The sequence below is a fragment of the Xiphophorus hellerii genome, chromosome 8 (genome assembly GCF_003331165.1).
Source record: "Xiphophorus hellerii strain 12219 chromosome 8, Xiphophorus_hellerii-4.1, whole genome shotgun sequence".
Taxonomy (NCBI): domain Eukaryota; kingdom Metazoa; phylum Chordata; class Actinopteri; order Cyprinodontiformes; family Poeciliidae; genus Xiphophorus; species Xiphophorus hellerii.
This window is the reverse complement of record NC_045679.1, coordinates 20,238,406-20,259,640: the sequence shown is the minus strand read 5'-3', so window position 1 is coordinate 20,259,640 and position 21,235 is coordinate 20,238,406. Positions and strand designations below refer to the sequence as shown.

The 21,235-nt window shown below is 37.2% G+C and overlaps 3 protein-coding genes across 12 annotated transcripts in view; 2 read left to right on the top strand and 1 right to left on the bottom strand.

The window, feature by feature from the left end:
* Positions 1–21,235, bottom strand: part of LOC116725013 (neurogenic locus notch homolog protein 1-like) — a 247,010-nt gene that overhangs the window by 158,726 nt on the left and 67,049 nt on the right. The gene's annotated exons all lie outside the window — the stretch shown is intronic.
* Positions 1,163–5,547, top strand: psmd5 (proteasome 26S subunit, non-ATPase 5). The gene is made up of 10 exons (XM_032570881.1): positions 1,163–1,397; positions 2,288–2,432; positions 2,501–2,614; positions 2,715–2,843; positions 3,067–3,176; positions 3,293–3,435; positions 3,643–3,834; positions 4,264–4,373; positions 4,488–4,628; positions 4,751–5,547. Exons 1-10 carry the CDS (start codon positions 1,225–1,227, stop codon positions 5,006–5,008), a joined length of 1,515 nt encoding a protein of 504 aa, XP_032426772.1. The 5' UTR covers positions 1,163–1,224; the 3' UTR covers positions 5,009–5,547.
* The window catches only part of kcnt1a (potassium sodium-activated channel subfamily T member 1a), a 32,068-nt gene continuing 19,191 nt past the window's right edge, over positions 8,359–21,235 (top strand). Inside the window, exons 1-9 of the mRNA XM_032570868.1 lie at positions 8,359–8,732; positions 10,768–10,935; positions 17,538–17,617; positions 17,771–17,915; positions 18,547–18,594; positions 19,610–19,658; positions 19,775–19,834; positions 20,171–20,245; positions 20,970–21,053. Coding sequence (XP_032426759.1) covers positions 8,569–8,732; positions 10,768–10,935; positions 17,538–17,617; positions 17,771–17,915; positions 18,547–18,594; positions 19,610–19,658; positions 19,775–19,834; positions 20,171–20,245; positions 20,970–21,053 — 873 coding nt within the window. The 5' untranslated portion in view covers positions 8,359–8,568. The remainder of the gene's footprint in view (positions 8,733–10,767; positions 10,936–17,537; positions 17,618–17,770; positions 17,916–18,546; positions 18,595–19,609; positions 19,659–19,774; positions 19,835–20,170; positions 20,246–20,969; positions 21,054–21,235) is intronic.

Here is a 21,235-nt window from a genome sequence, read left to right as displayed (position 1 = left end):
AGAAGATACACTGATCAAATGAGACCAAAATCGAACATTTTGGCCTACAAAACAGGCTGTAGGATGATTTTAAGAAACATGTAACTCTGCACCCTGTGGTCACGTCCTCATTTAGAAGAGTGTATCTAATTTACTGACTGTTTAAACAGTAGCTCCAAAAGGTGAACCTTTCTTAAAATTTTATCGACCAGCTTGACATATTAGGTAATATGTAGGTAACATTATTTTAATAATATTTCCTCTCTGGACTCTTATTAATTTTCCAAGCAATATGTTGCAGATGTTAAAATAAAAATATAGGAACTGGAAAAGAATTCAATTATTAGAAAAGCTGTAACTTATAAAACTTTATTATTGAAACTTTGGAGGGATGTGAAGAGATGATAAGTTTTACAGGTACCGTGGGACATAATCAAGTTCTAGTCAAATGTTTTTTCTGGCCCAATGCAAAACACAGTTGATGGGTCTTTAAAACCATTTATTGAGAATCCATATGAAAGTTGTGACCAGTGCAAATTCTGCACTCAATCTAATGCTGATACAGCAATACTTCCACAGGCCATGATGTCTTGAGTATTTTAAGAGTGTAGTTTAAGAGTCAACTGTGTTGGTATGGTTGTTAGCACTGTTGATTCATGGAACATCTCCTAACTAAATCTTAGAGTTGAGTGTTTACTTGCAACAGCTTTTCCAAATACATGACTTCCTCCCACTACGGAAAAACATTGATCGCAGTGAGTTTTAAATTACAAAATCTGTGACCATAATAGTCTCTCACTCTCTTTAATGGTAAAAGCTGTACAAGCCCTCAATAGGATAAATGGATTGTACAGAAAATATAAATTTATATGTACTTTTTAATCCCTATTTATGCTTGAAAGTAAAGTTTTGAAATAAGGTAAGAAACAAACAAACAAAAAAAGTGATTAATGCAGGAGTGAGTGAAAAATGTATTTTCAGTAACTTTGTTTGTTTTATTTGAGTTATTTTTGTTTAAACAACAATCTTTAAAGCATAAAATTGTGGCTGGTGTTATATGGTGCAATAATGTCTCTCAATAGTAAATAAGTTAGAAAGGAAGGCAGTCGAGCAAGGCAAATAAAGTAATCAAGGGTGTTTTATTCCCACTTAGTCCACTAGGTGGTGGTGATGCGCTCCTTGTCGTGTGAGGCTAATGTGACATGAAGAAGAAGCGGAAGTCGTGGATTCCAAACAGACACAATCATGGCAGCCACCATTCAAAGTTTGCTGGAAGAAATATCCGGAGTCGAAGACCCAATTGAAGAGTTGCAGAGCTTAAAAACTGCTTTGTTGTCTATTCCAGTCAGCGCCCTGAGAGACGTCCTGAGCGGACAGCGCTTCGATGTGATTTTCTCTCTGCTGAACACTAATGAAAGGTTTGTTTTTGTGTCCCAGTCTTGTTTGCACTCTGTTAAACTCGACGACTGCCCCTTTATTGCTGAGTCAGAGAGCGTGTTACTCAGCTCTGTAGCTGCTTGAACAACTAATGGGTTAGAATAACCGTAAGGATAACGACAGGAGAGGCTAGCTAACCTCTCCTGTATCCTAGCATGCAACTAAGGCTTGTTGTCAGCATGCTAAGTGGCCACAATGCTGCACTACTTCAGTTTATTTTCAGTCGTGTTCTCTGAAACTAAAATGTTGTTGTTTTTTTTTAGCAGTACCAGCCCTGTTTAACTCATAGACATATTTTTAAGTAATATGCATAAGATTTTTTTTTTTTTACAGATTCATTTGAATTTCTATTCCAACATTTTCCAGCTGTACCTTAAATTGAGCAACTGCAAGAATACACATAATTTTTCTATTAAAATTAAACCTTGAGAGTTTGGTCTAACTTTCCAATTAGAGATAAATTAGAATAATACCGTGATCAATTTGCTAAAGATCACAAATAGTAGTGAGGTGGGGGTGGATATTTAATTTACTTTTAAACGTAATTCAGTGATGCCCATTATAGGTGTTAACCTTGCAACTTCAGACTTACTGCGAGTCTGTCTCTCAGCATTAGATCTAATGGCACAAACATTTACTATACGAACTAAATGTTTGTTGTAAGAAATATCCAGAGTTGAAGGAGCAGTTAACATTTGCGTCATAATTGAAGCATCCATTAAGAAATATAATGGGTAAATAGCCATTGGATACACCAATACGTTATGATGACTTTGAAAAGATAAAGTGGATTTAATAACAGACGGTTAGTTGCTGATGTAAACCATTTGTTACAGAGGTTTTGAGTTATTAATATGTTCTGTGTTCACAGGGAGCAGGTTGATCTGTGTGTGGACATTCTTGAACGCATCCTACTAGCCCTCAGTCCTTTGCATTTGGTGCAGAACTACAGAGAAAAGCTGCAAGAGGGCTTGAGCCATCCTAACGACACAGTGAAGATATTGGCCTTGACACAGGTAGGGAGTTTGGACACGTACAGCAGCCAGTAAAACAAATATTACATTAGCCTTTGTTTTCCTTTCAGATTGGCAGGGTGGTGGAGCACCCAGAGGCTGTCACGCAAATCCTCAACAATTATGACATTTTACGGGCGGTGATCCTTTGCATCGGTGAGGAGAAAATTGCTGTAGCAAAACAGGTGAAAATTTTAGACATTGAAAGGATTTTGTTCCAGTTCGTCCAACCTACATGGTGTGCAATAACTGTTGTCGTGTTTTCTCTTCTTCTTCTTCTTCCAGGCAATTCAGTCCCTTTCTAAAATAAGTCACTCTAAGCCTGGATTAGACAAGTTATTTCAGAGTGATCTCCTTGAAGTCATGAAGGAAGTGATGGGCAAAAACGACATAATCAGATACAGAATATATGAGGTGATTTAAATTCCCTCATTTTTTCCTTAAAATACTAGATGACTGTATGAATGTTTCCTTTTTCATTGACATCTACTTTTACTTGTTCGCATGAAAATAGTTTGCTTATCAAGTGAAATAACATGATTGCTGCAAAATAAGTGTTCTCCACTTTGTTTAATTTTTTATTTTTTCAAAAACCTGTCATAAGACCAGTTCCTCTCGTTCTTCTTTCTGCTTGCAGTTGGTGGTTGAAATCTCATCTTTTTCTCCAATTTCTCTCGGTTACTGTGCCAACAGCGGCCTCATTTCCCAGCTGCTCAGCGAGCTGACTGGAGACGATGTCCTAATCAGGTAGCGACAGTTTTGTGTCAGTAAAAACAAATACATATCATGTTTGTTTATCTTCTTTCTGACTGGGTTCCCATGCTTTTCGTAGAGACTATTTTTATTCATGTCTTTCCCATCAGGGCCACATCGATTGAGATGGTGACCACTCTGGCTCACAGTCAGCATGGTCGCCAGTATTTGGCCCAGCAGGGCATAATGGATAAGATTTCCAACATGATCAGAGGAGCCGATATGGACCCGTTTTCCTCCCTCTACCTTCCAGGTGAACATGTTTTCAAAACTACTTTCACAATTCAGTACCAGCAATTAAAATGATGGTTTTGCTTTTTTTTGTCCTTGTTGTTCTTATCTGAAAAAAACTTAATTAGTTGACTTAATAGGGGCAGTTTGAAACTTGTTTTTACTTTTCAGGAAATGTTAATCAGAACTGTGACCCTTACTATATACTGTATATATGCTGCTGATTTAGGTTTGGTGAAATTCTTTGGGAACCTGGCCATTACGGACAGCCCCCAGCAGGTTTGTGAATCCTACCCGATCTTCTTAAACAAGGTGTTCGACATGGGCATGGATTCGGACCCCGTCATGATCGGAGTGGCCCTGGACACTTTGGGATTACTTGGTTCTACAGTTGAGGGGAAACAGGTTCTCCAGAAGATGGGTAGGTGTGATTTCTGTAGGTCTGGATTTTTGTGACCTTCTCCATAATTTCACTGATCAAATGTGTTCCAAAATCACTCATGGGAGTGGGCCAAGGGAATTCAGTAAATTCTTGTTTGAATAATAACTCTTATTAGCAGGACAAAACTAAATGTAAATACACCACCCTGCAGAGAGAAAAAAAAGGCTTTACAATAAATGTTTGGTATTAAAAGAATTGTAAAGCCTGAAATAAAAGGACCAGTTACTGTAATGTTTACATACATTTTTATAATTTTCTGTTATTTACAATTAGTGATTTTTTGGGAGGTTTTCTGGTCATCTGAGATCACATCTAAATCAATTATTCAGTCAAGCAGAGGAGTCATAAGCATCTTTTGTCGTCTACAAAGTTCTTAATTATTACTACTGGGTTTTTTTTTGTAATCAGGAGAAAACTTCAAGTCTGTGTTTTTGAGAATCAGCCAACTTGCTGGTTCTGGAGCTACTGAGCTCAGAGTTCGAAGCTTGGACGCCATATCACAGCTGCTCACCCTTCAGGTATTTAAAGAAACAATCTAGTCAAACGTTACTGTGATCCTGTTGAATACACAAAATTAATCAACTAAACTTTGACATTTTTATGAGTTTCTACCATTTTTTTTTTTTTTATAGCCGGAGCATCAAACAGATGACCTTTTGTCCCTGACGGAGTCCTGGTTCCACCTTCTGTCTAAGCAGCCAATGGATATGATTCGCAACATCAGCACTCAGCCTTTTCCAGAGCTGCACTGCGGGGCTTTGAGGATCTTCTCTGTAAATAGCCACCATCATTACTTGTTGACACATTCATTACCTTAAAAACTGAAGAACTATACCATTATTTCACAAGAGCAGACGGTGATAATTAAAACCATGTTTGTGTGTGTATTTCTTAGGCCATTGCAAGCCAGCCGTGGGGTCAGAAGATGATGGTTAACAGTCCCGGTTTCATGGAGTTCATTTTGGATCGCTCAACTGGCCAATCAAAGGAGGCGAAAGATGCCAAATTTGAACTGGTGGGATCTCTTCTGGGCTCATCTACAGCATCAGAAATACTGGGCAGTCAAAACTACATCCGCCTGAAGACATATCTGAGTGAAGGACCCTACTACGTATCGGCTGTGGCCTCTGTCAGCACAGAAGGAGCAGACTAATTCCTCGGCATACATACTAGGCTTTATTGTTTAAATATTGCTGAATTCATTGTTAACAAAACGCCTCATTTTGATACCTATTTGGTTTAAAAAATAACAGATTTTTTGGCTTAAATTGGCAGACATACCATGAATCCCGAGAAAATAACATATTACAAATAAAAGACTATTAGCCATTGAAGCTGTTTAGATACTTTAATGAAATAATTGGAGTAAAAGTACTTGAATGACTTTATAAATTTAAAATGGTAATAGCAGGGAAGCAAAGAGCAAGTTTTCATGTTTTTAACCACTTAGTTAAGCAATAAACCCTACAATATGTCAGATATTACAAGTTTTTCATCCAGACACATTGTTCAGTTTTTTTTCTACACTTTAAACTTTGAACTTATGACAACATCACTGCTCTCCAAAGGTATGTTTCTTTTTGTGTCAGTGATTTTTTAAAAAATGTTTACAAATATATATTTCTTTACCTTTCCTGTATAGAAAAACAAACCAAGAACAAATAAATTTGGTTTGAGAGATTCAAAATAACATTCTTTGAATTTCAATTTTAAGATAAGACATAACTTTATCAATCCCCCATGGGGGGAAATTACAGAATTGAAATGATTTAAAGCTAAATTATTTATATTTGTACTTCTAAATTAAAATGAGAATCTTTACCAAATGGAAGCATATAGTACAGTAGCAGTCTCTTCTATTTTAAACCTTTGTCTGTTCAAAATTAAATTATCTCATGTTTCAGAAATGCTGCAGCTTCTAGCAATCCCACTATCAAGATGTATTTTCCTGTTGAGTTTTCAGTGACTTAATATTAGATTTTAAAAAATGGCACTTTAATATTTTAGATGAGATGGAGATAATAAAATGGAGAAAATACATAGTTGTGTAAAGCTGCTCAAATCGACCGTCTTCGTTTGTGTATATATGGCACATTATTTGCATAAATGTGCAATGATATGCAAATGTCTTGAGGCACTTTATATATTCTCTTCAAATGTTAGACTAAGACACTAAGAGTCAAGTACATGAAATATTCTTTATGTACCATCAACACAAATCAATTGATTAAATATTTGGTATGCAGTAAAATGATTCCCAGGTTGCGGAAAAAGACTAAGGGCAAAATATTCGTCCTTTTATGCAAAATAAAAAATAATAAAAAAGAACTAATTACAGGGGAACAATTTAAATGGTTAGATAAAAGGACTTGATTAAAGTTCAGCACTAAGTCCTACTTTAATTAATTGCAGCTTCTGGAGGCCTCCCAGAAGCTGCAGTCTGGCCATTAATCATGGCTGCAACAGTGGAGCATTCCTTCACTATAACAGCCAAAGAGTTTGCTACTAAATATTGATACTAAGTGCTATTTATGGTAAATAACTGATGGTTGAACATCTTACAGGTTGGCCTACAGTAATTTGATGGGGTTGAATCCTTTTTGGTGCAATTATTAATATATCTGGTATAAAATATATAGGTTTAGAAGTTAGAGCTGTATATCTAAATATCTAAGCCTTCCAGGTACTTTAATGTAGTCTTTTCTGTGACATAGATAATATTTTTAAGCGTTTCACATTCTAGATCATTTTAAAACGCAATTAGTGTATTCTATTGAGTCATTCTAAGTGCAAAATGGCTCCAACATCCACTGGTTGCATTAAAACGTGTCTGCAGGTGGAGTATCACATCCTTCCATCGCCACAGCATTAAAACAACAAAAACACTTTTCTCCTGTGAGCTCTGACTCAACCTCAAGCATCCATAATAAGCTTGAAACTCACGAGCACCCTCACGTCACCGTGTCCCCTGTGACTCATCAGTTCACCCACGTCTTCTCCTCCGTGTGCCATCGGATCATCAGAAAAAAATATCCCGTCAGTCTTTTTACTTGATATTCGATTTCTGACATTCGCTTCATAAAAGGCAGAACAGGGACGAAAAGAAAAAGAACAAACCGTGCAGGATGCTTTTCTTTGTGCTTTTTCACCGAGGTCACAGTGTCCTCCCTGTAATTAAATCTGTTCTCATAATGTAAAAGCAAAAACTTAGGAATTTTTCTTGCTTTAGAGTGTCTTGTTAAACTCTGTGATGCTGCAGATGTTTCTACCAGTTGATTTTTTTACAACGGACAGTTCTTATACTGGCTTCATATTTTCTAAAGGTTGGAGGATCTGAGATTGACAAGATGCAGAAAGTAGGAGGAAATGTGAAATTGGTGAATCAGCCCTGAATCAGCCCTCCGTCATCAATTAGGTTGTGTCAATCACACGGGTTCAACAAGAGGTTTGTGTTGCTGTAATGTCTGGATTTTTCAGCTCTTATTAGGCTCTTGAACCATCATTTTATAGACTATTGTTGTCTAATGCCTAAACCCATTTCCACACATTTCTTAAGTGCTTGGTCTAATGTGATTTCAAAACCACTTTGCAGTAATACAACTGAGCAAAGTACCCATCATTACAATTTATTTCAGTGGCGTCTGTTTTGGAGCACTTGCAGAACAGATCACTTTTTTGGCAATAGATAAATGCCTTGCAAAAAGCTTTTAACTCTTTCAAATTTTGGCACGTATTCTATATATTTTATTATAATTCAATGTGATAAACCAGCAAAAAGTAGTGTATAATTGTGAAGAGAAAAAAGTTATCAGTAAAAAACTTAAAAAGGGAATTGTGCTGTTATTTCTCTAACAGCTTTTTTTTTATTACAGCGATTTATGTAACTTTTCCATCGTTCTTCTTTGCAAAATAGCTGAACTTCAGTCGGACTGGATGAAAATTGTCTACATAACATACATTTTCACATTTTGCCACATAGTCTCATGATTTGTTCTGAATTTTGCCTGTGCCCTTCTGGCTAATGAATATGCTTTGATCTAAATCTGGGCGAATCACCTGAGTAGTGGATCTCTGCAGCTCCTCCTAAGTTACCATGTGTAATTTGCTCTGATTTCTCTGTAAGTTTAGGTGGAGATTCAATGACATGGTAGGTAACCCAGACTTAAATCAAAACCCATTTTACTAACTAGACACGTGAAGGTATGTGATGCAAATTCAAGATTAAAAATCAATAATAATCTAAATAGTTTTTATACGTGAGAAAATGTGCAATTATTCATTCATAATTATTGTATTCTACCTGAATGTTTTATGTGGTAATACACATAAAGTCCACCAGATGGTGCTGCTCTCCCTTTCACCTGTGCTGAAGCAGGAGGACCCTGTCATGTTCACCGCTGCAGACCTGTCTCTCCTGCGCGTCTCGCCCCCCCTGTGACGCTGCCAGCCTCGGTTTCTGCCTCCCGTTCAATAGTCCCACCTACATCATTCAGTTTGTCAGTTTTATAACCTCATTACACAGTCCTCACTTTGGCTTGCAGCCTCTTAGGTGCGTTGGTGGAGAAAACAAAACACTCTCCTCCAAAATGCACCTGCATAGGTGAGAGGCGCAAGTACAAGGAGGGATAACTTTTGTTCTACAAGAGCGTCTTTTATTTATTTATTTATTTTTTTAGTTCGTGGGTACGCTCCTACCTGGCAGGTCGCCCTCCGATGCAATTAACCCAGGAAGACGAGTTTGTGCATGACCCCACGCCGGCCACCGCAGCCCTCCAGTCGGACAGAAGCGCCGGATCTCCGGCCAAAATGTGCAGCGAGTGCTACGTGAATCAGTCATTTGTGAACGACGATGGGACCGTGAGCGCCCACAAGCAACGGTAAGGGAGACACAGACAGAAGTTCAAGCTTCCTGTGACTTTTTTCCCCCCCAATTAATAATTAAAAGTTACACTCAGATTAAAAAGCCGTGTGGTTTTTTAGAAGATTTTTTTAAAAATGAAAGATTTTTCTTTTTTTTTCAGTGGCTATGTGATATGTGCGCTGTTTGTTTGTTCATCCATCCACACACATGCACTCACCTGTCCCCGCTGTTATTTGTTCAGCTGCTCAATGCCTCGGCCTACAGCTATTACACTTTACAATTGCACGTTTAAAACTGAAGAGCATCATCATGATGTACCTGTTTATAGCATTTGTTATATTTCAGCAATAAAGTCAGAGAAAATACTCCAGAAACATTTGTTTAACATCGTGTTATTGTTAATATGCTTGGAGAACTTTTAACTTATTTTATTAATAGATTGCTTTTTTCTTTTCTTTCTTTTTTTAATTCTATATTTTCTGTATTCTAAACTATCTAGCCAACACTGGTTATTTTCTGAGATTAATAAAGTATTCTTATTCTGAATCTTACACACATACAAATACAAATTCAGTCCTCACTATGATGCTTAAATCACCTATGAAGTCCAGTGTGCTTCAAGAGACAAGAGTGTTTCCTGATGATTTGTTTAGCAAAGTGTATTTTACCAAACCGCAACGAAAACACATTCCACTCATCAATTATGAAACACCTCTGACAAGCTAAATGCAGAATTACAGCAAACAGCCCTCGATGGAGACACGATGTGAGTTTCAAGGTGTTTTTCTCTCTCTCTGTTTCTCTCTATCCGGTCTGTTTTGTGAATGATGCAGTCTGCGTTTCTAGGAGACTGAAGGCAGCACCAATCTTCACACCGACCATCAGCTCTTCTCTCATTATGCCAATTTTTTTTTTTTAAAAAGATGCCTTTTTTTTATTCTTTTTTTTTTTTTTTGCCACCGCTGGCTATTTAACAAGTATGAAAAGTAACCCATTCATCTGTAAGAGACTCCCATTCGTGCTGGCAAAGGCAAATAAATTAAAAAATACACTTTAATCTGCTTCTTGAATTAACAGACATCCTTTTTTATTTCAAAATCTTTTCCAGCAGGACAACGGCTCTAACCACAAAGGGCTACAATGGGAGGGTTTATATCAAAACGCATATATGTATTTGGTAATACTTTATTTGACGGGGTGTGAATAAGACTGTCATGACAGTGTCATAAACATCACATAACACCTGTCATGAACATGAGTAAGTCTTCATGAATATTTATGACTGTTGTCATAAAGTGTCATTCGGTAAATCATGACACTTTTAGTACAAAGTTGACATTATTCAAAATGTCTTCGTTATGACAACTTGACATTAACCAAGAAATCACGATCTGACATAAATTTGTTATAAAGGTATTACTGATTAAACTTTAAAAAATATGTAGCTTTATGTTATAAAAGCTATGTGATGTTTATGACAGTGTCATAACAGTCTTATTCACAACCCGTCAATTAAAGTGTTACCTTGTAGTTTAATGGCCCAGTCAAAGTTCAGTCCTAAAAGCCTGTTAGGAATCAATCAACTAAAATGCTGTACACTAATTGTGTCTAACAGCTTATTGATAGAGATGTTGTACTTGTCTGAAATATTATTTTAACATCTGTTAAAATGAAGCAGAAAACCAATTTTGGGACTCCCAGAACACATTCATATTCTGCTTCTTATGTTAAATGATCCGTGTTAAGTTGCAGTCTTTTATTGCATGTGCCCCATTTGTGTCAAGTAGTTTGTATGCATAATAGCTTGAAGAGACATTTGTTAGTTGCTTGTTTTCTGATCTTCTGTAAACCATACTTGTGTGCATTCCTGTAAAACTTGACCATTTTCCACTTTTCCACTCCCTTTCTGCGCTTTCTCTTCTTGTTCCTGCGCTTCTTCCATCATTCCCTCTCCATCCATCCCAGCTCCCTCCATTTGTACAAAGCCCTTTTTTCCTCCCTGCCCTTTATTTCCCTTCTGCCTCTTTACTTGTCTCCTCTCGCTCCTCTAGCTCTTCTCCTGCTCCACTTCCGACTAACACCAGCCGCAGCAGTGGAGTTATCTTAGACATCTCCTCGCTGAAGATGGAGCAGTTGGAGAGCGAAGTGCCTCCGCTGCCGCCCCGCTTCCGCTTTAGAGACCTGCTGCTGGGGGACCAGAACTTCCAGAACGACGACAGGTAGGCAGAGACAGAGACTCCAGAGCAGGGCCACACCTGCCGCAGTCTGACCAAATATTACTAACGCAACTGTTACAACTGCCGATGACAACTGGAAGTGTTTTTGGGAAAATCTGTTTTTGAAGAAAATAGCTAGAAAATCTCACAGTTTTGTTCATAAATTGAAAATAATCCATTTGTTACATTAATTAAACGTAAACTCCTGATTAAATAGTTTACCAGAGTTTACAATGCAGCAGCAGCAGCAGTAGTTCCTTTAGGTATTTTAAAGTAGGGTTTGAAAACAATACTTTTGAATTCACTTACAGCGTCAGTTTTTGTGGTTGTTGATCTTATTCATTTTATTTAACCACTAATTGGCCTTCAATCCCACTGGATCCTGCTGGTGCTTGTGTTCTCCATGGTGCTGAAATCTCATTGTAAACTGTGAGATTTACGTACAGTTTACTACGGTAATTGTGTTTATTTTAGTTGGAGCACTTTTCAGTCGTTTAGCAATCAAAAGTATATTTTGAAATGTACTGCATTCACGTGTTAGTGCCTTAAAGTGTGGGTGGTGCCTCTGATATTGTCCATGGCGGTGACATTTAAGGCCGCACAATAACTTCTTTACTTTAGTTGTTCTCTTTCAACCGGTCTATTTCTTGCAGTCTTAAACAGTTGTGTATTTTATTCAATCCATATTGTAGGTAATTTAGATCTAGAACTGAGGCTTCATGTGCTGACCATGGTGCTGAAATTGAAGAATGTACCTAAACTAATGCATTTGACTAGAGTTTTTTTTCCCTTTTTCTTGTATTTAAAGCTAGAAGCGATGGCATTTCATATTGCAATACGTTATATTTAGTTGTCTTTTTGTCATATTTTCCCCCATATGTCTGCCTTGTTGTTTCTGATCAGGCAATCTATAATTCTTTCAAAGATGATAGAATCAAAACTGTGTATTTTAATTCAGTTATTTTATGGCAAAAATAATTGGCATTGTAATAATCAGCGACAGATCGCTTTTTCCAGCTAAAATGGAGGAATAACACGTCATTAATCTTTAGAGAAAAGTTATAGCGTCACTTTGTTACTTGAACTTCTAAAAAAATAAAAAATAAAAAAATAAAATACAAGAATTATGACACCTTATTGTCTGACAGGATATCTGGGCCCCAACAAGAGAGTTGTTGTAATAGTAAGGGTTACAAAGTTTCATTCAAGAATGTGTTTTTTTTTAAGTTAATTGACCAAATTGGGAACATTGTGGAAGAAAATAATGTTGGAGGACCAATGATAGCATCAGGTTTCAAATGTAAAACAAGTTAAGTTTAAAATAAAAAACACACAAGAAAGGATATTTTTAAAAAATAGCAGAAACAGGAGTCGATGTTTCTAACTTAACTCCACTAGAAGAAATGTAGTTCAAATACAGAAAAACTATTAGTAAACCATTGCTAATACCAAAACACAACATAACAGGGTTGAGGAAAAGCATTCAGGGTCAAACAAACCCACTGTTTATCCTCATTGATAATGACATTGGGCTGGATGTCAGGAAAAGGAGCAGAGCGGGTCAATGTTCATATGCTCTGCAATAAATAATCACTTGATATTTGGAAAAACCTTTTTTGCAATTCTATCAACTGAAAGCAGGTTTGGTGATGAAACAAAGCTCCACCATCAGTCACCTGGTTATGAATCAGCTTAACATGAGTCACTGGCTAAATGAATGGCTGATCGGTTGAATCAATACAGCTGATGAGCTCTCAGTCCCACTGATGAGTGTATTTTACTTTCCTTTTATTGTTGATGGTTCACTGGTAGCTATTTCCCACGACACCATCCTGCTGGCCGACCTGCCCGAGATACTAAATGTTTTAGATAGCTTTATATTCCAAGCTATAAAAACAGAAAAAGAGATTAATAAAATACTACTTGCAGTTCTGGGTTTATTACATATTTTACATCTGAAAAAGGTGAAAAGTGCAGCAGTGAAAATGATGTACCTGTTTGAGGTGTCTTTAGAAAGCTTGAATATTCAGCAAATATTTAGGAGTATAGCAACAACTAAGTGCAATTTTGCATGTGGCGATAGAAAAAAAAAAGCCTTCAGAGTAGATTGCTCTCAATGTTAAGTGAAAACCACCTCTGATCTGAGCTTTTATTCCAAGGTGACCTTTAACCTGGCTGTCCTTGCAGGAATAATTTTCTTTTTGATAAAGAAGACCGCAGTGCAAGGTCTCATTATCATTTTTCAGCTCTGGCCCTTACAAGGAACCTGTCTCCCTCTCCCAGTCGATAATGTTGTAGGAGCTGAATGATGCTTCAGGTTATATTTGCAATGGTCATCAGTAAACAAATGTCACTGGTCACATCTTAACAGGGATCGTTTAAATGTTCCTTTCTTAAAGGTGAAGGCATGCTACACAAAAACATGTCAATCCATACAAAGAGAAACATTAAAACGCCATTCTTAATGGCAGCGCTTCAGTTTTTTTCCCCCATCTTTAATGCTTTAATTATCCTGTTACTAAGGGGAAGCCTCTCAGATCTAAATATAGTTACGGAAAATGTCACATATTTTGCCGGCACAAGTCACAGGACAGCGCGAAGTGCCCACATGTAACCTGAAAAGCCACGTTAAATGGATGTACCTGTGTGGGCGAGAGGAGGTTCAAGTGGAGTGGCCTCATCCGGTGTTTTCAAAAGCACTGACTCATGGAGGAGGTCATCTATAAATTAGCGCTTCAGACTTCCCACCCTCCCCTATTCGGTGGAGACGGAAAGAAAAATACGGGGAGAAATTAGACAGAAGCCGTCTTGTTCGTTGATTCTTTGATCTTTTTCAGGTTCTGCAGGTGTCATTTCTCGCCAAACCATTCACATCATTAGAGCTCGAAGAGCCACAAATCAACAGCACAGCCAAGCACTTTGCTTCCTTTCTGTTATTGGCAGAACAAATACCCAAAAAGAAAGTAAATGAGGAAATATAGATTTACAACAACATACAGTATATAATAATAATAATAATAATAATAATAATAATAATAATAATAATGATGATGATATTGACCTTAATTTTATTATCATTAGCAAGACAAATGCATAAAAAACACATAAAATGAAATTATAAAAAATGGGTTTCTGAATTTTATTGACCAAGTCGGAATAATCAACATGCCATCGCAGTTTGCACACAATCCGATCAAGCATACACAAGCGTCTCTCTTTATCCTTCAGCGTTTCACTGCTAATGTTTACAGTTTCTCCAGGTGCTGCAGTGTTGTTGGAGAAGTCCATGCTGCAGCACCATCACATACGGTTATTCCTATCATGGTAGTGTTGCTGTGGCAACAGGTTCGCACACAAGCTGGGCGGGAAAAGACTGTATACAACTCTAAAAATATTCCCATTCCGCAAAATAAAAATGAGCAAATGCAGCGCAGATGAAATTCTCTCCCTGTAGCTGTAATCAGTGTGTGTGGGGGTGTGTGTGTGTGTGTGTGGGGAGGGGGGGGGGCAGGCAAAGTGCGTGTGTGTGTGTGTTTTTTTTTCCCCCTCAAAAAGCTCAACAGTGATCATTTTCCAGCAGAGACGAGCTATGTTACTTCAGATCTGCATGGGAGTGCATTAGTCAACAAGGCTTAGTGCAGGAGTTTAGACTTTCTGCACGACGCAGCAGCAGGTGTCCCTACGGGATGGACTCAGAAACCATCGTCCACACCTGGATCAGTCCGTCTGTGGGAATTTGGAGGTCGGACGTTTTCGGTAGTGACGCTGGCCAGAGGTAGGATGTTTGATGTCATAATAAATAGTGGAGGTGAGCTCTGTGGACTGACACCGTGGGGTGTCCACCTGGGCATTTCACTGCCCAGGTGAGATAGATTACACAGCTGCTTGTGGGTTTGGTCGTTAAGGAATAATGAAAACAAAAAAATGTGATTAACAAGTTTATGCTCAAAATCCGTTAGAATGAGCTTAACTTTCCAGATGCTTATGAATCATAACCTTAAGTGAATCTATTTATCTTGTTCGTTAACATGCACACTGCAATTAGCGCTGCAGCTCAGTATTGGTGTAATTGTTGCTGCAGGATAATTATATCAACTTTATCCTATAAGCTGAAATGAACCGTGCCAGCCACATTTAGTGTATTTGCAGCCCTCGTAAAGGTGTTATATAAAGGCTCAAAATAAATTAATCTTTTATTGCGAAACCATATCCCCACCTTGACAATTTAAGAAAAATCCAGCCTTAACTAGAAGATTTTTATTGAGAGGAGGGACACTTCATGTTGAGAAACCATCGTTTTCACTAGTAGCATTACTATTGATGCTGTCAATATTCTGCACAATATTTAAAATGTTACTTTTCCTGCAACATTTTACAAGGTTGGAGCAAACCGCAAGATGGATCACTGACCTTTTCCAGAGTCACTTCAACTTACCTCACAAGTTTAGTAAAGGATTCAGGTCTGGGTACTCTATTGGCTATGTAAAAATAAAAAGGCAGATTTTTAATTAAACCATATTTACTGTTCTGGTCATATGTTCCCATTATTATTCACTCATTTGTTCATTTTCAGTTTCCTGGATGATCCCAGAATACTTTTATTCAAGCTCTCCTTGTATTTCTTTTGAAATCCAGTCAATAAAAAAAAAAAAAATCATTTACTATTATTCATTTGTTGTATTTCGTTTGACTAGCTGGTTAACTGACAAGCTAAACATGAAGTACATCTTGGTTTATTAATGGCCATGTCTGTAAGCTTCTCTGTTTTAGTGATTTTCCCCTGAAACACTGAAGTGACTCCACAGCGTGATTGATGTCAGGGCCAGTTCAGCTTCATAATTGGAATGGGAGCTAATAAAGGGGCATTCCGTACATGTGCACATGTGTGGGCAGAGGAATGAGACAGACAGAGATCAATGTGTAGGACTCTCAGCAGCTCTCTGTCTCCCTGGGTTTTTGCTCATTTCAGTCGAGATGGTTTTGCTCTTTTCACATGTTCATTCACTCCTTCACTCTTTGTTGGACTTTTTCTGCACTCTTAAGTAGAGTTTAACCTTCAAGTCAACACTGCAGCATTATTCTCCCTGTTTATGACAGTCATTTTAAGCTCAAACTTTAGATTAGTAGAAGAATCTTCATAGACACACACGCCCACACACGCCCACACACTTCTAAATCACTTTTAATCTCTTAGGTTTGCACTTTGCCTTTTTCCCTCACACAAATTCTCTCCTAAGAGATTATTTATTAATTCTGTTAGAATTCATCTTTTGTTTCTGAGATGCACGGCCGTGTGGCTCTTATGACATATGACAGGGCAACGCAACGTGGCACATACTTGTGAAAAGGAAGGCAGAATGATGGAGAAGCATGCATTAATTTAGTATTTATGTCTTTGGCAACAATTACATTTTTAGGGATTTGACATCTCACTTTTTAGGAAATTTAGCTTTAGATTTAGACCGTAAGTATACAGTCGTACATACAATGGAACGGTCTATATTAAATCATATAAATTCTTTATACTAGCCTAGTCAGAATAGTTCAGACCTCTATCCAATTCAAAGTTTGTGGCAGGACTTTAACATTTATTTTCAGTTACTGTCTCCATATTGCAAAGAAAAATCTGGGAAAAAAAATATGCACAAAAAAATTGCAGGTGCAATTGCAGCCACTGGATGTGGGTAGAGGAATCCATCATGCAAATGCTTGCTACAATTTGCATACATTAATTTGCAAAACAGCTTAAAAACCATACATGCTTTAAAAATAAATTTTATCATTCACAGGGGAAATTTGTTTTACAGCCAGAAAATAACAAACGCAAAGAAATGTAAAAATATAAGTGAAATGTACAAAAATAACATTCATAATAATAATGCAAATTTAACCTAATTCCATCTCTACTTGGGCTTATCATGTGAGATTATTAGTGAAGATGACACTAACAGGGGCAAATGAATATTTGTACCTTATTGCATTGCACTTCATCACCACTGTGAGCCAATAGCAGGAACCTGTAATTTCCTTCTTGTCCATATAAGCACTTTATTTATATTTTGCCTTTCACATCAAATCCCAATACTTTTAAGAAGCACTATTTTGTCAACTATATATTGTAAGAATATATTTAAATACTGGAGTAAAGAAATTGCAATTTTATTACATTTGTAGATGTTGATTTTGTTTTGAACGACTATCTAAGCAAAACTGGTTATAGTTTCTGATTTAAGCAAAACGAATAATGTTCTCTTGACTCAAGAAGTCTTGATAAAGTAAGTGGTTGCATAATAAAACAATTAGTCTTTTTTTTCTTTTCTTTTTAATTTTCTTCAGGCTAAATCCTTCCTCTGAGCTGCAACAGCTGCTCTTTGATGGCTTATTTCAAATTTTATGATCTGCAGTTACCCCGCCTTTTAATTGGGAAGAAAATAAGACACAGATAATTACCTAACTCTCCTAAGGCAAGATGATTAGAAAAGCAGCAGGATGAATATACAAGCTGTTTTCCCATCTCTGTTTAGTAAAACCATCCATGTGCATTGCATTTTTATTTTTTTTTAGCCGATTCTCATCTGACAGTTGTCACTGTTGTTTCCTGTTAGGGTGCAGGTGGAGTTTTATGTGAATGAAAACACCTTCAAGGAGCGTCTGAAGCTTTTTTTCATCAAAAACCAAAGATCAAGTAAGTGGGTCGTGGAGCGGGGCGTCTTTTAATGTGCCTGAAATGTTTCTTAGTGCATTAAAATTGACCATTTTGGGCTAGAACTGTTCAACTGCGAGCATTTGTAGAAGCTGCAGCGAGGAGAAACTGCTCTGATTTCTCTCTCGTCTTCAGGCCTCAGGATTCGTGTGTTCAACTTCTGCCTGAAGCTGCTAACATGTCTGCTGTACATCATCAGAGTGATGACGGACAGACCCGGTCAGGGCACAGGCGGCAGCCACAGCTCAGTGCAACAAAACGCTCCAAATGGCAACAAATGGTTAGTTCACACCAAGAGATGGGTCTTAGTTGGGTTAAACGCAATAATAACACATCCATTTCTCTCTATTTGCATACTTTATGAAATTCAGTGCCAGCAAAAAGAGAATAATGTGACTTAAATGATAATGAAGTGCAAAGACGTGACTGAACTAAGTGGCTTGGGGGTCAATATAACGAAGGAAAGGTCACATTATTGTTAAATAATGATTAAATGCATTTCAACAACAGTAGTTTGCTTTCATGTCACAGGGAAGCCTGTAAACTAGCATTTTTTTTTTTTTTGATACTGGAACTTAAGTTACCTCACTTTGTTTGCTAAACGATTGATGTTTTCAATAATAGTAATTTTTTTACCCGGAGGAAGCACATGTGGAGGCAAGCCTCTTTCAAAACTATAAGCAAGAAGCTATTAAAACAATTTTGAAAGTCGCTTAAATCCTGTATGCAACAACTTTACAAAAATTACATTTTAACTAAAGAATGTTGAAGAATTTGACTTTAGGTGACATTTATGAAACTGGTGCATTTGCCTCACTAAAGTACCAAAGTACAGATCTTACATGCCCTCCTCAGCTTCTGTTTCCATTTTGTTTTAATTTCTCTTCATGACCGTCATCGCTGCGTTGCAGTGTCGACTGCCAGTGGAATGGATCAGTGCAGGACAGAGAAATTAATTGGTGAGATTACCTCTGCTATCAAATGTTTAGCAGTTATTTTATTGATTAATTTGGTACAATGTATTTTATTTTCTGATAAAGTGTCAGCTATGCTTTTTGGCAGCCCTGGCAAAGGTCTGTAAAAACTGTAAATGCACTTATTTTGAAGTACAAAACAAAATCCCACATTAAGAACGTTTGTAACATAGGAAGTAGTACTTCACCCATTTTACTTTTCTGTTTCCTTTCGCTTCATATAATATGACACTGTTTTTCATAGCCACTCTTTAAAACTGGAAAGAATAAGGAACATTCAGGTAAAGAACATGGTTGGTAATATCCATATGTCTAGAAATAACCAGAGAGAAATAACTAATGACCTAAACTTGCCCCTATCAGAAAAATCCTAGTTTAACACAACTACAGTAGAACTCTAGCAAACGAGATCGGATGAGAACCCAAATTATTTTGCCATCATGCACACAAAGCAGCAGAGTATGGGAAGTAAAAATAAAAATAACTTCAAAGTTTTCTGATAGAATATTGCAGCAATAAGTGGGATCTTGTGGTCAGCAAGTCTCCATAACAACCATTTGAGTATATCTACACGGCAATGAAGTTTGGGAGGCATTGCAGAAAAAAATAGTTGCTGTTCTGCTGCTTCAGGTTTTGCTAAATACTACATTTACCGAAACGGCTTGGTTTGATCCGATGTGTCACAGATGTGTCACAGTGGAGAGTAATAGACTCTCCAGGTGGGTTCTTGTGTAATTGATATGTAGTAAAGGATTACTATTGGTAGGTTTGGTAGAGGATATGTCATGCTTTAGAGATGCAAAGTCATTGGGAATCTTCTTAGATGCTGAAATGGGAGGACATTCTAAACTTTGAAGCTGTTTTTGCACGTCTTTGCAAAGGGATGCCAAAGAGTGTTGGGGGTTGAATAAAAGTTTAATCTTTTATTTAACTCAGACCTTGTTATTTTGAGTTCTGAATGTAAACATGGAGGATGCTGCACTCTCTCTCTCTTTGTTAGGGACTTGATCTTCTGGGTGGAGAGGAAAGCTCCTGTCTGGGCCATTCAAGTGAGTCACAACAAAATCAAGAGCAAAGAGCGTTCTACCTGCTCAGTGCTTGTATCTAACATGTTGTCGCTGTTGTTATGAATTTACCAGTTATGTTTATTCTTTGCTTTGCTCAGGTGATCGTGGCCATCATCAGTTTCCTGGAGACCATGTTGCTTATGTATCTGAGCTACAAGGTGAGCTAGAGACGCAACTGAATAAAAACACACTCGGCGGTCCTGCATGATTAAGGCATTCTGTACAATTAATCGCTTTCACAGCATAAGACTGACAATCTGTAAGTGGTGCAATTAGCCCCAGTCGTTTGTCACAGCAACAGTAAGGATCTGTGCTAATTACAGGATCTGGTTGAGGTGAGGAAGTAAGTGGTTGATGAGGATGACAGACTGTGATGGGGGAAAAAAAACTTGAATCTGTGCTGTGACTCACACTTCTTTGTGTGGTTGCAGATGAAAAATTGAAAGTGCTTGTGCGTGTTTTATTTATTTATTATTTATTTTTCTTTTATCTAGGGGAACATTTGGGAGCAGATATTTCAGGTTTCCTTTCTTCTGGAGATGATCAACACAGTTCCTTTCATTATTACAGTAAGAAGTTTTGCTATTCCTAAAATACTCATTATCTGTCCTGTCAGAGGGTATCACTGCTGTTAGTTGTCTGCTTTAATGAGTCATTGTCTGTATATATATTTATCACTATGAATAAGCAAGAAAAATGTCTGGGATTAGCAAGGCTCGCTGCATCTTGCCTACAGACAATCATTTATGACAACGCCCTGACATTCAACATTTAAAAAATATTTGCATGTCCTAAATTTGAACACAAGACAATAATTTTAACATTGGTTATGGAAATACAGTAGGTCATAATTAAGCCCAAGCTTATTCTGATTCCTGAAAGATTAAAGTTTAGCTGTATTATTTTAATTTTGCCAACATTTTTCTATGACTAGAAGAAATATTAATGTCTTGACTTGAATCTGATGGAGAATCTAAGGAAGCGATTAAACATTAGGGTGATGGCAAAGAGTCCTTCCAACTTCACCATAATCAATGATGATATTGGTGATGTCATCATTGATTATCACCAATTATGATTGATTGTCATCACCAATAATAAATTATAGAAACATGTAAAAAAAAAAATATATATACTTCTTTTTTCAAGTAGAAGTCTAATTGCAGTCAGAAAATTGTGTATTTTAGCCTGAGCAAAGGAAAAGTGTTGTAATCAAAGTAGAAAAATTGGGAATCATTCAAATGTGTTGTTTTTATTGCACAAGAAATCTGTCTTGTTAAACTATCTTTTTAGATCTTCTGGCCTTCAATAAAGGACATCTTCATTCCTGTATTTCTCAACTGCTGGCTGGCTAAGTGTGCGTTAGAGAACATGATTGTGAGTGGAATCCATATTCTTAAATGTGTCAGATGATGACTGTTTAGCTAAGAGGATCGGCGTTTTACTGCAATGTTTTCACTTCATGCTCACGCTAATTCACAAGTAACAGATCCTTTCTCTCAGAGGTGGGGACTCGAGTCACATGACTTGGACTCGAGTCAGACTCGAGTCGTTAAAAT